The 15941-nt window shown below is 44.0% G+C and overlaps 2 protein-coding genes across 2 annotated transcripts in view; one reads left to right on the forward strand and one right to left on the reverse strand.

The window, feature by feature from the left end:
- Positions 1-3463, reverse strand: part of EAF1 (ELL associated factor 1) — a 40918-nt gene extending 37455 nt beyond the window's left edge. The window contains exon 1 of the mRNA XM_040353057.1: positions 3254-3463. Coding sequence (XP_040208991.1) covers positions 3254-3359 — 106 coding nt within the window. The 5' untranslated portion in view covers positions 3360-3463. The remainder of the gene's footprint in view (positions 1-3253) is intronic.
- A 16-nt stretch (positions 3464-3479) lies between these two features.
- The window catches only part of METTL6 (methyltransferase like 6), a 36897-nt gene continuing 24435 nt past the window's right edge, over positions 3480-15941 (forward strand). The window contains exons 1-3 of the mRNA XM_040353056.1: positions 3480-3695; positions 11678-11999; positions 15040-15174. Coding sequence (XP_040208990.1) covers positions 11700-11999; positions 15040-15174 — 435 coding nt within the window. The 5' untranslated portion in view covers positions 3480-3695; positions 11678-11699. The remainder of the gene's footprint in view (positions 3696-11677; positions 12000-15039; positions 15175-15941) is intronic.

A 15941-nucleotide genomic window follows, 5' to 3' on the forward strand; every position in this document is an offset into this window, starting at 1 on the left:
AGCATCACTTCAAACACATATTAGTACTCTAGCATTCCTCCGAAGTGGATAAGGAGAAGACCAAAAACATACTGGAAAACAGTATGTGTGATCGCATCGGGCCGCGACGGCCGGTAATTGAGGCCGCGGCTTTGCGCCCTTCTGCAGGCCTATGCTTCCTTCCCCCAGACACTGGGTCACTTATTCTATTTGCAATTGCAACCTGGCGCCCGGACTTCGTCGAGTCCTGATTTTTTTGGCTCAATAGAACCATATTTTTATAAGCTATAAACAACCGACCTGCAATTGGTAGGTATTCACGGAGAAAAACTAACTCCTTAAAGCGGAGGTCCCGCAAAAAAAAAATATATATATATTAAAAGCCAGCGGCTACAAATACTGCAGCAGCTGACTTTTAATAAATGGACACTTACCTGTCCAGCGCGCCCGCGATGTCAGGAGCCGAGGCGCGTGCAATCGCTCGTCTCTCGGCTGCTTCCGCCGCCATCCTCGATGAGGGAATCAGGAAGTAAAGCCTTGCGGCTTCACTGCCCGGTTCCCTACTATGCATGTGCGAGTAGCACGATGCTTTCCCAGTGGTCCCTGCTGTCTCCTGGGACCAGTATGTTTCCCAGAAGGCAGCGGGGAGGGGGGGGGGACTGGAGTGACTCGTGGGAGTCATTCCCAGAAGTGGATGCAAATACCTGTATTATACAGGTATCTGCACCCCTCCCCCCTAAATAGTGCTAAATGTGACACCAGAGGGGGGGGGGGGGATCCGAAAAGCGGAAGTTCCATTTTTGGGTGGAACTCCGCTTTAAGGCCTTCATAGCTGAAGTTGTGTCCGGTCTGCCCCCCCCCCTCACACACACATAAAGCACGTCCACCACGATTTATGTGTGTGAGGGGGGGGGGGGGCGGCAGACTGGACACAACTTCAGTTTGATGGTCTTAACTCTTAAGGAGTTAGTTTTTCTCTGTGAATACCTACTAATTGCAGGTCGGGTTGTTTATTGCTTATAAAAAAAAATATGGTTCTATTGAGCCAATAAATTATGGCCCGGATTCAGAGAGCAATTGCGCCTGCATAATCATCGTTACGCAGCGCAATTGCTTACTTGCACCGGCGTAACGAATGCTCCCGATTCAGGAACCTCGTTACGCCGACTGCAGCCTAAGATATGCGTGGCATAAGGCTCTTATGCCCGCATATCTTAGGCTGCAATCTTGCGATGGCCGCTAGGTGGCGTTCCCGTTGTGCTCAGCGTATAGTATGCAAATTGCATACTAACGCCGATTCACAACGTTACGCGAGCCCTGCGTACGCAGTTTACGTCGTTTGCGTACGGCGGTTTTCGCGTAAGGCTGCCCCTATTAGCAGGGGCAGCCAATGTTACGTATACCCGTCGTTCCCGCGTCGCGAAAATTGAATTTTACGTAGTTCACGTAAGTGATTCGTGAATGGCGCTGGACGCCATTCACGTTCACTTTGAAGCAAATGACGTCCTTGCGACGTCATTTGCCGCAATGCACGTCGGGAAAGTTTCCCGACGGAGCATGCGCTCTGCGATCGCCGCGGGAACACGCCTAATTTAAATGATTCCCGCCCCCTACGGGATCATTTAAATTGCGCGCGCTTACGCCAGGGCATTTTGCCGGAGCGCCCACGCAATTTACGGAGCTACTGCTCCGTGAATCGCGGGTAGCGCAGAAAATTTGTGTGGGCGCAGGGCAAAAACGGTGCCCTGCGCCTACGTAAAAAAAGCACAGATGTTAGAATCTACCCCTATATATATATATTTCTGTACCAACAATGAGCCACAATTCTTCCCAATGACACCAATGATGGGGCACAATTATTCCCCATGACACCAATGATGGGGCACAATTCTTCCAAATGACACCAATGATGGGGCACAATTCTTCCCCATGACAGCAATGATGGAGCACACAATTCCTCCTATCAACTTTAACAATAGGGCACAATTCCTCCCAATGACACCAACAATTGGATTCAATGACACCAATGATGGGGCACAATTCGTCCCAATGACGCTAACAATTCTGCCCAATGACGGCATTCCTCCCACTGAAACCAAAGCTGTGGCATGGTTTTTCCCTATGATGTCGGGACATTTTGTACTCTAAATGGCCACAGTCCAACCCTCTTAACCACTTCCTTACTGGGCACGTATACCTGACCAGGTGAAATTTCAGCTTCTGCCACTGCGTCGCTTTAACTGACAATTGCGCGGTCGTGCGACATGGCTCCCAAACAAAATTGGCGTCCTTTTTTCCCCACAAATAGAGCTTTCTTTTGGTGGTATTTGATCACCTCTGCGGTTTTTATTTTTTGCGCCATAAACAAAAAAAGAGCGACAAGTTTGAAAAAAAGTTTTTTTCTTGTTACTATAATAAATAGCCCATTTTTAAAAAAAAAAAACATTTTTTTTCTCAGTTTAGGCCGATACGTATTCTTCTACATATTTAAAAAAATCGCAATAAGCGACTGGTTTGCGCAAAAGTTATAGCGCTTACAAAATAGGGGACAGAATTATTATTAATTTGTATTATTATTTTTTTTTACTAGTAATGGCGGCGATCTGCGATTTTTATTGGGACTGCGACGTTATGGCGGACACATCGGACACTTTTGACACATTTTTGGCGCCATTCACATTTATACTGCGATCAGTGCCCCATCCGTCCATGGCGGATCAGATTGGATGGATCTGATGAAAAACGGACAGCATCTCCCCATAGGAGACACAAGCACAAGCCCCTCCCCGCTCAGTAAGCAGAGAGGGACTTGTCATCCGCCGGCTCAGCGTTTGAACCACCGGGAGCTAGCGGACTCTGTAGCGATGGAGTACGCCGGTGTGGGAGAGGCCATACAGTGATCAGTGCTAAAAATATGCACTGTCACTGTACTAATGATACTTCAGAGCCTACAATTTTTTAGAACAAATACAGTTTATCATTAATTTCCCTTTTTTATTTGTCATATAATTGAGTTTCTATCTTAAGGGGCCCGAACTTGTAGCTCCCGGGCCCCCCAATGGGGCTCATTGTCACCTATGGAGAGGTCATGACACAATAGGATGGCAAACCCCGGCTCATTGTCATCTATGGACACAACACAAAGGCTAAGCTCGGCTCCCTGTCATGTATGGACAATGGACATTAGAGCGGTCATTAGAAGAACACATGACGTCAATCAGTAAACAAGGCCTGGGATTGGTCTAAGCCGAGCACGTCACTCCCCGGTACTCACATCGTACTGTGTGGAAGGAGGAGCGCGGCCTTTTCTCAAAGCTCTCTCCTAATCGCAGCGTGTGTTCCTCCCGGTCCAATGGCGGTGGTGGGGGCGTCCCGTTCATTACTATGGAGTCCGTTATTACCGAGCAGTATGCAAATAATCACGTCAACAAGCTACGCGCTATTTCCCCAGCGAGGCGAGCATGCGCAGCGTTGGCTTTCCCATTGGTCTGCAGTTACCCAGGTGACGCATGGTCTGTACGGCACGAATAATATTCCGGGGGGAACAGTGTAGATGGTAATTGGTTCCCCTGCTGCATGCGCTTTAGTGTTGCGATAGGCATAGTATTTTGTCAGCTGTTCCTGCCACCCGGGGTTCTGAAGAGCTGTCCTTGGCGAACACACCTATGAACGAGTTCAGTGCCATGCTTCTTCGTGACAGCGGTGTGGGAATCTAGGTATGTCTGCTTATTGAGTTGTTAATGTTTAGGGCAGCATGGAGGAAGTGGTTAGCAGTCTTGTCTTGGGTTTAGCGTGGGCTTCTTCCCATAATCCACAACATATTAAAGCAGGAGTAAACCGAATTTATTTTCATTTTAAGCCCTGTGAGAAAATACATTAGAATGAAAGGAACACTAAAGGCAATTTTTTTTTAACAACTTCAGCCCCGGAAAAATTTACCCCCTTCCTTGCCAGAGGACTTTTTGCGATTCGGCATTGCGCCGCTTTAACTGACAATTGTGCGACGTGGCTCCCAAACAAAATTGACGTCCCCCTTTGTTTTTTTTGTTTTTTTTTTTAACAAATTGGAGCTTTCTTTTGGTGGTATTTGATCACATCTGCGTTTTTTTATTTTTTGCGCTATAACCAAAAATAGAATGACAGTTTTGAAAAAAAATTCAATATTTTTTGCTAAAATATCCCCAAATAAAAATCTTATATATATATATATATATATATATATATATATATATATATATATATATATATATACACGTTTTTCCTCAGTTTAGGCCGCTACGTATTCTTCTACATATTTTTAGCAAAAACAATAAACCGCAATATGCGTATATTGATTGGTTTGCACGAAAGGTATAGCGTCTACAAAATAGGGGATAGTTTTATTGCATTTTTTTTTTCTTACTCGGCCCCACCCCGCGTCGCTGGATGTGATGGCAGCGCGAGCCAATGGCTGCGCTGTTTTCAATCAACCAATGAATGAGCCGAGAAGCCAGCGCGTTCAAGGCGCAGGACTTTCGAGAGGTCAGTTAAGTAAATGGGGGGGACGCTAATCCTCGGATGTTTTTTCACCTTAATGCATAGAATGCATTAAGGTGAAAAAAAACTGTACCTTTACAACCCCCTGAAGCCTTCCAGCGCTGTGCTGTCACTGTTGAAGGTGGTTCCATCTTCACCTAGTCTTCTTTTAGGGCCCCTTTCACACTGGTGCGTTTTTGCCGCATTTTTGCGGTAAAAATAGCGCTGTTAAAACGCTCCCCATGCCCCTCTCCATTGAAATGAATTAAAATCGCGGTGTTTTGCCGCGATTTTAACGCTCCGTTTTTACCGCCTTTTTACAGCGGTTTTTAATTCATTTCAATGGAGGGGGCATGGGGAGCGTTTTAATAGCGCTATTTTTACCGCAAAAACACACCAGTGTGAAAGGGCCCTAAGGGTTTGCTTCCTCCAGCCGTCTGGTCGCGCCGTGATGACCTCACTCCCGCCGCGATGACATCACTCCCGCACATGTGCATATGAGTCACGGGCCGTGGCTCGGAGCTTTGAAGGGACGGCATGGGTATGCACCACCAAGCTTCTAATTCACTCCTTGGTTATTCTCTCCTCAACTACTGCAACTCCCTCCTCATTGGATTACCTTTACACAGACTATATCCCCCCTTCAATCCATAATAAATGCTACTGCAAGACTCATCCACCTTACCAACCATTCAGTGTCCTCCACCCCTCTCTGCCAATCCCTTCACTGGCTTCCACTCACCCAACGAATAAGATTCAAAGTGCTAACATTAATTTACAAAGCCATCACTAAGGATGAGCTCTGGCGTGTTCGCATAGAACACGTGCAGAGCCCGCCAGGAAGTGTGCACGGCTCTGTGCTAATTGCAGCCAGGGAGACATTGTCCCGATGCTCGGCTGCAGGGATCGTGAAATGTCTCCCTGGCTGTTATTAGCGCAGCGCCGTGCAGACTTCCTGGCGGGCTCTGCACGTGTTCTATGCGAACACGCCGGGGCTCATCCTTAGCCATCACTAACCTAGTAGCAAAATACCAACCAAGCCACTCTCTTCCGTCCTGCTCTCTAGCTCCCTTGTCACCTCCTCCCATGCTCGCCTCCAGGATTTCTCCAGAGCTTCTCCCATCCTTTGGAGCTCCCTACCCCAATCTGTCTGACTGTCCCCTAATCTATCTATCTTTAGACGATCCCTGAAAACTCTTCCCTTTAAAGAAGCCTATCCTGCTTCTAACTAATACACTGTTTTACTTCCTCCATCAGCTCATCCCTCACAGCTATTACCTTTTGTATCAATTGACCCTCCTTTTTTAGATTGTAAGCTCTAATGAGCAGGGCCCTCTGATTCCTCTTATACCAAATTGTAACTGTAATGTCTGCCTTAATTTTGAAAGTACTGTGCTAACTATTGGCACTATATATAAATCCTCTATAATAATAAAACATATTCAATAAAAAAAACTAAAATTTCTTCGTAAATGTAGGCCAATATGTATTGTATTGATTAGTTTACACAAACATTATAGCGTCTACAAGCTATGGGATATATACTATGATTTTTTTTTTTTTTTTTTTTTAATGTATACTAGTAATGGCGGCGATAGTATGGCAGGCAGTCTCACACTTTGTGGGAACCAATGACACTAATGCAGTGATCCGTTCTACAAATATGCACTGTCACTGTACTAATGACAGTGGATGGTAACTGATTACATCCAGGGCAATCAAAGGGTTAAATGTAGGGTTGCACCAATACAGTTTTTTTTAGCAGCAAGTAGGAGTACCGATACTTTTGGTCAAGTACTCGTCGATACCAAGCATTGATACTTTGCTGTGCGATTTGCGTCAATACAAAAAAAGATTGGTGCAAATTGCACTGTATAGAATTCCATGCGATTTGAACAGGATTGCAGTGTGTTTTTCCCACACTGCAACTGTGTGTGTCTAAAAATGGAAAAGCACCATCTAGTGGGCAGGTTAAAAAAAATTGTTAGCACTCGTACATATCTGGCCACATGCAAAATAATCTACATGGATGTCCCGCTCTGCCCATGATAGCAAATCTGGGCCACTGGAGGAGGAGTTCCAGGACCCCGTCGGTTTGAAAAGGTACCAGAGATAAATTCATATTCATTTTCCACTTCAATACTGGGCACTTTTACCCCTTTCCTGCCCAGGACAATTTTTAGCTTTCGGTGCTGTCACACTTTGAAACAAAAATTGTATTTTCTTCCCGCAAGCTTTCTTTTGGTGGTATTCGATCACCACTATGTTGTGTGTTTGTTTAGCAAAAAAACAAAACAAAAAACAAACTATAGACCTCAATCTTTTTTTGTTATAAAATGTTTTCTCCTTCACTGGCTGGCACTGATATGTAGAATTAATGAGCACTGACAGGCGGCTGTGTTGGGCACTTATGGGCGGTACTGATTGGCATTGACAGGTGGCACTGATGGGCAGAACTGATGAGGTTTTGACAGGTGTTACTGCTGGGCACTGAGGTGGGCACTGACTGGCAGCTGTGGTGGCACATCCAATGGGGCTGTGCGTATATTGATTGGTTTGCACAAAATGTACAGGGTCTACAAAATAGGGGATAGATTTATTTATATATATATATATATATATATATATATATATATATATTAGTAATGGCATCGATCTGCGATATTTTTATTTTTTTTATTTTTATTTTTTTGTGGGACAGATCAGACTTTTTTTTTTGGAACCAGTAACATACAACGATCAGAGCTAAAATTAGCCACTGATCACTGTATAATGTCTTTGGCAGGGAAGGGGTTAAAACTAGGGGGCGATCAAGGGGTTTATTTGTTCCCTAGGGAGGTGTGTACTGCCAGGAGGAGGAGAGAGATCTCTGTTTCTGATCACTAGGAACAGACAATCCCACTCTACTCCCCTGCCAGAACGGGGATCTGTCTGTTTATATTGACAGATCCCTGTTCTGGCTCTCTGAGGATCGATTGCGGCCACGCGCATTGGCTTTGGCATCGTGCCGCAAGCATGTGCTCCTCCTATCGCTCTTAAAGCGGCCAACATACACCTACAGTGATTAATGCTGCCGTGCCAACCTGCCTCACTATAATGACGGCGGCTGGTTGGCAAGCGGTTCAATTCTGACTCCCTATCCCGGTAGGTCCGATCAGCCCCTACCCGGTTTACCTTTTGAGAGATCCATAAAAACTCATTTATTCAGGGAAGCCTATCCCACAAGCACCTAACAACTGTCCCCGAGCCACCCCCATCAAATCCTTTCTCTGCAGCCATTACCTTTTGTACCACCCCCACCCCCCTCTAAAGGCTCATACACACGGTAGGACATCCAACAAAATTTCCCTTGGATTTTTGTCCTAATTGATTTGTCCTGCCACACCCATAGCATACACACAGTCAGACTTTTCTGCAAACTTTTCCAAAAGTTTCCTAACATCATGTGGTTTTTTTTGCTCTTTTCTGCTCTTTACCGCCACCCTTTGGTTAACTTCTGCTATTGTTTTTTGCTTTTAACATTGGTTTTGAGCATTCGTATTTGCACTTTGTCCAAAAGTTGGTTGGATTGCTGTACACACGGTCACACAAAGCACCATCGGACTTTTGTTGCCGAAAAGTTGGTCCGTTCGCAGACCCAACTTTTTGTTGGATGAAACCAGAAAAAGTTGGTCTGATGGAGCGTACACACGGTCGGACAAATTTGAAAAGTTGCAGATTTTGAAGTTGGTTGGCCAAAAGTCCTACCGTGTGTACAGGGCTTTAGAATGTCAGCTCTACGAGCAGGGCCCTCCTGTACCTTTTTTGTATTAAACTGTACTGTCCCCCCTCTACATTGTAAAGTGCTGTGTAAACTGTTGGCGCTATATAAATCGTGTATAATAATAATTCTGACGCTGAAATAAGTGTCCAGATCCCCCTGACTTGCACTGTTAATTGATACTTACCTAAAATTTCTAAACCAACACAGTAGATCATCTTCTTTTGGTCTTTTTGCAGCATAAATAAAATAAAATAAATACTAATAAAACAAGATCATGATAGATTTCTTTCATTGGTTTCATTAAAACTATTTATTATGTGTAATGGCCAGAGAAAAACTGTCTAATATGTTGCATCAAGCCTCGCACACACGATCGGATTTTCCGACGGAAATTGTGTGATGACAGGCTGTTTGCGGAAAATCCGAATGCTCCATCGGACAATTGTTGTCGGATTTTCCATGGACAAATGTGGGATGGCATGCTTCAAAATTGTCGGATTTTCCGATCGCGTGTACACAAGTCCGTTGGACAAAGCTCCAAAGTACAAACGCACCTGCTCAGAAGCAATGCTCACCATAACAACATTATTATTTTATTATTCTACACCATTTATATAGTGCCAACAGTTTACAGAGCGCTTAACAATGTAGAGGGGAGACAGCATAATCACAGTTCAGTTCAATACAGAAGGTACAGGAGGGCCCTGCTCATGGAGCTTACATTAGGGCCGAAACAACTAATCGATTAATCGTCCAGTAACATAATGGGGTTAAAAACTAAAATTAGCCCTTTATAATACAGAAAGAGCAAATCGCTACTGTAAATATTACTTTCACGGTCCCACAGTAAAAAATGAACCGCTTACAGTAGCGATTGTTTGCTCTTTTTGTACTCCCATTTTTTTTTTAAACCCCTTTATTACTAAACCTCTCACTAAATCTATATGTTACTAAACATCTCAGGCCTGGGTCACGCCTCTGTGTTTTTGGTGCTCTTTGCAGAAACGCACTACAGTTCATTTACATGGTTTCCTATGGGAGACGTTTGCATCCAATTATTATTATTTTTTTTTTTTAAGTTATTAACCGATTAATTGAAACAATAATCGGCCAACTAATCGATTATGAAAATAATCGTTGGTTGCAGCCCTAGCTTACATTGTAAAGGGAGGGGAGGGTGGTAAAAAGGGTAATGGCTGCAGAGAATGATTTGATGGGGGTGGCTTGGGGACAGTTTTTAGGTGGGTGTGGGATATGCTAAGCAGAAGTTCCCAAAAGGGTGGTGCTAAAGAGCTGAAAAACCACGTAGTTTTGTGCTTGTTGGCCGACAATTCTTTGCCGTTTGGTATGCAAGACAAGTTCCTGGCCAACGCCCTTCGGACAAAAGTCCTACGCTTTGTCCGCTGAAAATCCGATCATGTGTATGAGGCTTTAGAGAGCAGTGTGAGCAGAGGGATGTTGCTGCTCCATCACTGTCTAGGCACAGGCTGGAGATGATGTGACCTATCTTTATTGAATAACTGCAAGTACAGAAAGTAAGGTCACCAGTCTGACTGTGCTGCCTGATAGGGGTGAGAAAATCTTAGGCCCCTTTCACACTGACACGTTTTTCAGGCGGTTTAGCGCTAAAAGTAGCGCTGCTATACCGCCTGAAAAAATCGTGCCCTGCAGTCTTCAGTGTGAAAGCCCGAAGGCTTTCACACTGAAGCGGTGCGCTAGCAGGACCGAATCTTTGGAGCGGTATAGGAGTGGGGTGTTTACCGCTCCTTCCCATTGAAATCAATGGGAAACCGCGGTAAAACTCCGTCAATGCGCCTCTGCCTCGGCATTAACCCTTTTTCGGCCGCTAGCGGGGGTTAAAACCGCATTGCTAGCGGCCGAATATCACGGTAAATACGACGGTATATCGGTGCTAAAAATTGCGCCACTATACCGCCACCGCACCTCCACTGCCCTGTGTGAAAGGGGCCTTAGGCTAGGGCACAGTCATAAATCTTTAGCAGGTAAATAAGCTCCCTCCATTTTAAGCATTTCGGTAGTGCTCTTTAGCCCGCATTCACATCTAGGCGTTTTTACGCCTGTAGCGCTATGCCGCTGCCGCTAGAGGGCTGGAAACACATTTCCCTCTATGGAGATGGTTCACATCTCCACGCCGAACGCCTGCCGCCTGAAAAAAGGTCCCGGACCTTTTTTCCAGGCGACTTTCGGCGTTCGGCTAGGAGATGGGAAGCATCTCCATAGAGGGGGGTCAATCTGGGGCACATATAGGCAGACAAAACCGGCGTTTTGTCGCCGCAAATCGTGGTACAAAATGCCGCTATTTGTACCGCGATTTCGTCCGCCTAGATGTGAATGGAGCCTTAAGGTTGGCCTGGACTTCAGCTTTAAGATCTACAAAATCTAGACAGAAATACAAATCCATTGACAAGCAAAAAACTTCCATATAAATATTTAAACTGTTTTTTTTTTAATCTGTATTTAGGCTTTATATGGGTTTTAAGTCTAACATGGCCTTCTATTGAAGTTGAAACCTCCTATAGCAATTTGTGTTAAATACTGACTAAAAGAATTGATTTTTAGCTAAATTCAGGTAGGGGCGCGTATCTTTCCGGCGGCGTAGCGTATCGTATTTACGCTACGCCGCCGTAAGTTAGATAGGCAAGTACTGTATTCACAAAGCAATTTCCTCCTAACTTACGGCGGCGTAGCATAAATGTGGCCGGCGTAAGCGTGCCTAATTCAAATGAGGATGGGGGGCGTGTTTTATGTAAATGAATGGTGACCCGACGTGATTGACGTTTTTTTTACGAACGGCGCATGCGCCATCCGTGTACATATCCCAGTGTGCATTGCTCCAAAGTACGCAGCAAGGACGTATTGGTTTCGACGTGAACGTAAATGACGTCCAGCACCATTCACGGACGACTTACGCAAACTACGTAAAAATGTCAAATTTTGACGCGGGAACGACGGCCATACTTGACATTGACTAGGCCAGCTATTTGTTGGAATAACTTTACGCCAGAAAACGCCTTACGTAAACAACGTATCTTTACTGCGACGGGCGCACGTACGTTCGTTAATCGGCGTATCTAGGCTTTTACATATTCTACGCCAAACTCAACGGAAGCGTCACCTAGCGGCCAGCGTAAATATTGCACCTAAGATACGACGGCGCAGGCCGTCGTATCTTAGATAGGTTTAAAAACACACTTAAACTTACGACGGCGCAGATTCAGAGTTACGTCGGCGTATCTACTGATACGACGGCGTAACGATCTCTGAATCCAGCTATTTGTATTTTAGAATTATTAGAAAAATTTTATTTTGTGATCTGTTGAAAAAATAATTGAATTTAGAAAAATATTGGGATCCTGATATAAGTTTTTTTTTTTTTTTTTTTTTTTTTTTTATATATAGGTCCACACTGTAGTTGTAACGCATGGATTCCTGTGCCTCGGATGGGGATACCTCTGCAGGAAAGAATGGCTCTATCTGTGAAATACCCTCTGCAGCAGAAGTACAATTTCAGAAGAAAGCTGACCAAGTGATGAGTGTTAGCCCTGAAGTGGCGCAAAAGCTGCAAAATGATGGCGTTCTGGTATCCGAGTTTAAGAGACTGAAACTAGAAACGGATGCACAGAAGAACTGGGACTTGTTCTATAAAAGAAATAGCACTAACTTTTTTAAGGACAGACATTGGACCACAAGGGAGTTTGAGGAACTCAAAGCGTGTAGGGAGGTAAGTACAGCTCTTTCAGTATTGTGAACACATAAAGATATGAAGGCATGAATAGATAATTGTTTTAGTTTGACTGTAGAATTTGTTCTATAGTCAAGGAATGTGGAATCTTTCAACACCTTATCCATCCAAAAATGGATGTGCTCCTACCAACACTGTGGTTGTTAAAGCAAAACCTGAGGAAGTCGGTATATACGGTTTTACCGGTCAAAGGATTCATAGTTCTGTACAGCCAGTCTTGTGATTTACACACATTTTTTTGCATGGCCAGACAGGTGACACATGTAATTCTTGATTTAGTATTTTATCTTTTTTGGCAAATCGGCTTTCTATGTCATCTTAGAGCCTTCAGACATTGAAGGCTTCATTACTTCTGTCCAGTGAACAGATTTAAACCGCAGTAATACTGGCCCAGGAAATAGCAGAGTGATCTTACAGACTAATAAAGGTGCATGTGTGTAAGAAGATACACACTATGCTTTACTTTTTTCTACTGTAGTTAAAGCTCAGCTTAAGAAATTAAGAATGGAATTGGTTCCCTGGCAGTCTGTAATGAATTAAAAACATAAAAATAAACAGCTACAGCTGCTATACTCGCCTCCTATCTGGTGGTGTCCCATGCAGACTCGCCCACTCAGAGATGCCATGCATTGAATGACACCAAGCCTCAGTCAGCCCATTTTTTGGTGCTCCAAGGGTGTTAAAGCTGAAATCCAGGCAAAACAAAATACCCTTGCAGTGAGACTTGACAGGTGTTTAACCAATGCTGCGTGGGAGGCTTCACTGTAAAGGTTTTTTGTGCCCAGAGTTGGGATTTAAGCCTCCACCTCCTGTCCTGGACCCACGGGAGTATGCTGCAGAGAACAGCATCTTGTATTTATTTGACTCCTGCAACATTTAGAATCCACCCAATGCTGGCAGAAGAAAAGGGCAGATATGACCCATGATGTTGGCAAAACCAGCCAAAGAGACTTGTAAAAAGGTATGTTATAGAGCAAGGGTGTCAAACTCAATTTCATTGTGGGCCGCATCAGCATTATGGTTGCCCTCAAAAGGGCCGGTTGTATCTAAGATTAGATGTCCAGCGCATCCCCTCCCCTTACATTAGATGTCAAGAGCCACCCCACCAACAGAAGTTGAGTCCCCCACTCTCCCTTGCATCACCGTGCACCCCCCTTATTTCTGCTGGGAAGAAGCTGGATGCATTCTTGAAAGTAAAAACGAAGGGTCTGGAGGAGGACCAGAGGAGGGCTGGAGGGCGGGCACTCTGGGTGGTGCTCTGTAGGAGCGCTGATGAGGTAGTGCAGGGACAGGCATTTATAGTCTTGGAAAAATCCAAGTCGCCACACAGCTTCAGGAAGAATTGTCCTTCATGCAGGGCCACGATGGGTGAATCTTGGACTAAAGTGTTTTGTAAGGAGTGCATTCAGGGTTTAGTGATGGAGCACTCAGCAGAACAGCAGATTTTGTATTTATTTTTCTCGTATGACAAAATAAAAATTCTGAAGTGATATGGTTTCAGTGACTGCAATAATATTTACATTGGCAGTACCAGGGCTTTTTTTCAGGGGGAACTTGGGTCTGGTTTCTGTGTTTACAAGTGACAGCTCTGCACTCTGTGTGTAACCCCCCTGAACTCTGCACTCTGTATGTAATGCAATCCTGGTATTTAATGCCCCTTTAAGACCCTTCTACCATTTTTGAAATCTGAATGGGGTCGTGGTTGAGTTCTTGCACCTATTTTCTGAGAAAAAAAGCTCTGGGCAGTACTATTTCAAACCCCCCCCCCCCCCTCTTACTTTCTACATTGATGGTAAGTGGCAATACTGTTAACTCTCACAGTGGCATTGCTGTTAACAGCCACCCATCCATACCTCCTTCTTTGGTGGTCTGTGGCAATGCTGTTAACACCACTTCCCACATCACTCTCTCTGATGGTATTGTGTAAGAAATACTCTCAGCTGGAGATGACTCCACTTGACAATATTAGATAAAAAGGAACTTGGAGAGCACCCCAGCACCTGTCATCTCAATGCCACTCTGCCTCATTGCAGACATACCCCACTTTTAAGTACACAATGGGACCAGGGTATGTATGTAAAAAAAAAAATGTACTTAAAGTGAATCAATTCATTTTTTTTTTTTTTTCACTTCTCAATGCATGTAAATACACTAGCTCTATGGGAAATCTTGGTCGGCTTGACATGGCACTGCTCCCTAAGTGACAGGGACACCAAACTTGGGGACCCAGTTTGACTCTAGAATTTGTTCTATAGTCAAGGAATGTGGAATCTTTCAACACCTTATCGTTATCCATCCAAAATTACCCTGACTACCATGACTTTGACATGGTAGATTACCTAGGCAAGCTGGCCGACCCCAAAATGGGATATTTTTTAGTCCTGGGTCCCCTCCTAGTGCTCCCCAAGTTTAGTTTCCCTGTCACTTGTGGTTCTGGAGCAGTGCCATGTCAAGCTGACCAAGATTTCCCATAGACAACAATGTTAAAAACTGGGAGCAGTGCCATGTCAAGCTGACCAAGATGTCCCATGGATGACAATGTAAGTAAGAGTACGTAAAGTGGGGTATGCCTGTATAGTGCTGGTTGCAGAAAGGCAGAGTGTGTCCCAGCACCTGGTCTCCTGCTGCCACTCTGCACTGATGCCCAATAGGTGATGGTCCCTGTACAGGAAGTGGCAAGCAGTGCAGAGAGAGTCAGTAAGCAGAGACATACTGTCTAAAAAAGGGAAGGGTGGGGGGGGGGTTGTTGCTAGAAAAAAAGGTTAGCCGTTCTTGCTTTATACAGTGTATATATAGACTGTATAGCTACTACATATTAATTGGTCAGTAGGTATCAACAAAATGTTATTAATAAAAGATGTATAGAATAACACAGATTGTTCTGTATTTTGGACAGAAGTGGGATTTGACAAAATCGCAAAATTCCTTCTGTAATGCCTCTTCCCATATAAAGTTGTGACTTTCCATTATATTTCAGCAGTGTATGATGATCTACTGTGTGGCATGTTTTTCATTCCAGTTTGAGAACCAAAGGCTAACTATCCTAGAAGCGGGCTGTGGTGTTGGAAACTGTTTGTTTCCTCTCCTAGAAGAGGATCCACGTCTGTTTGTGTATGCCTGCGACTTTTCTCCTAGAGCTGTGGACTTTGTGAAGGTTTGTATTCACTGACTTTTCCCAGTATTGTATGTTTTTTAATAGTCTTGTTGCTATTCTATATTGATGAGGATTCGGAACTCTGTGGCATTTTGGAATAATATACTGTATTTAGTGATTCTGTAAATGTATCTGGATAGTGTTTTTTTGCATTAAGATATTTGTTTCCTGTATGTATGGAGATGCATTGTATTATATGCAGTTTGTTTTCAATACTTGCCAAATAGTCAAATCAAAAGTGGGACTAACACTTGATTATATAAAAGAACAACATACTACTGAAACGGAAGACAACAATGTAAATCATTTTACATAACCCAATTGCCAACAAGGTTAGTAACCGTACCAGTGCATAGCTTGCGTTTGCAGCGTCTCAGCCTTTGATGCCTCCAGCTTGAATATGATCTCGGCTTGAGTCAGCATCTTCTTCCTAGCGGTAGATCGTGGCCTACTAATGATGCTGTATGTATGCTCACACATCTCAGAAGGTGTTGGCAAAAGCCACTCAGCTTTTTACAAGCGTCACATGCAGTTCTGCATTGATTGCACTGCATGTTAATCTAATACATAACAATGTACAGTAAAACCTTGGTTTGAGAGAGTTTTGCAAGACAAGCAAAATGTTGTAATACATTCTGCCTTGATATACAAGCGATGTCTTGATATAAGAGTAGCGTCAGGTCACAACTGAGTTAAAAAAAAAAGAGAGGAGCCTCTAAGTGTAGCAATATGGTTACATTTAATGAAGGTACAACATTTAGCAACTT

Source organism: Rana temporaria, chromosome 5, assembly GCF_905171775.1.
Source record: "Rana temporaria chromosome 5, aRanTem1.1, whole genome shotgun sequence".
Taxonomy (NCBI): Eukaryota; Metazoa; Chordata; class Amphibia; order Anura; family Ranidae; genus Rana; species Rana temporaria.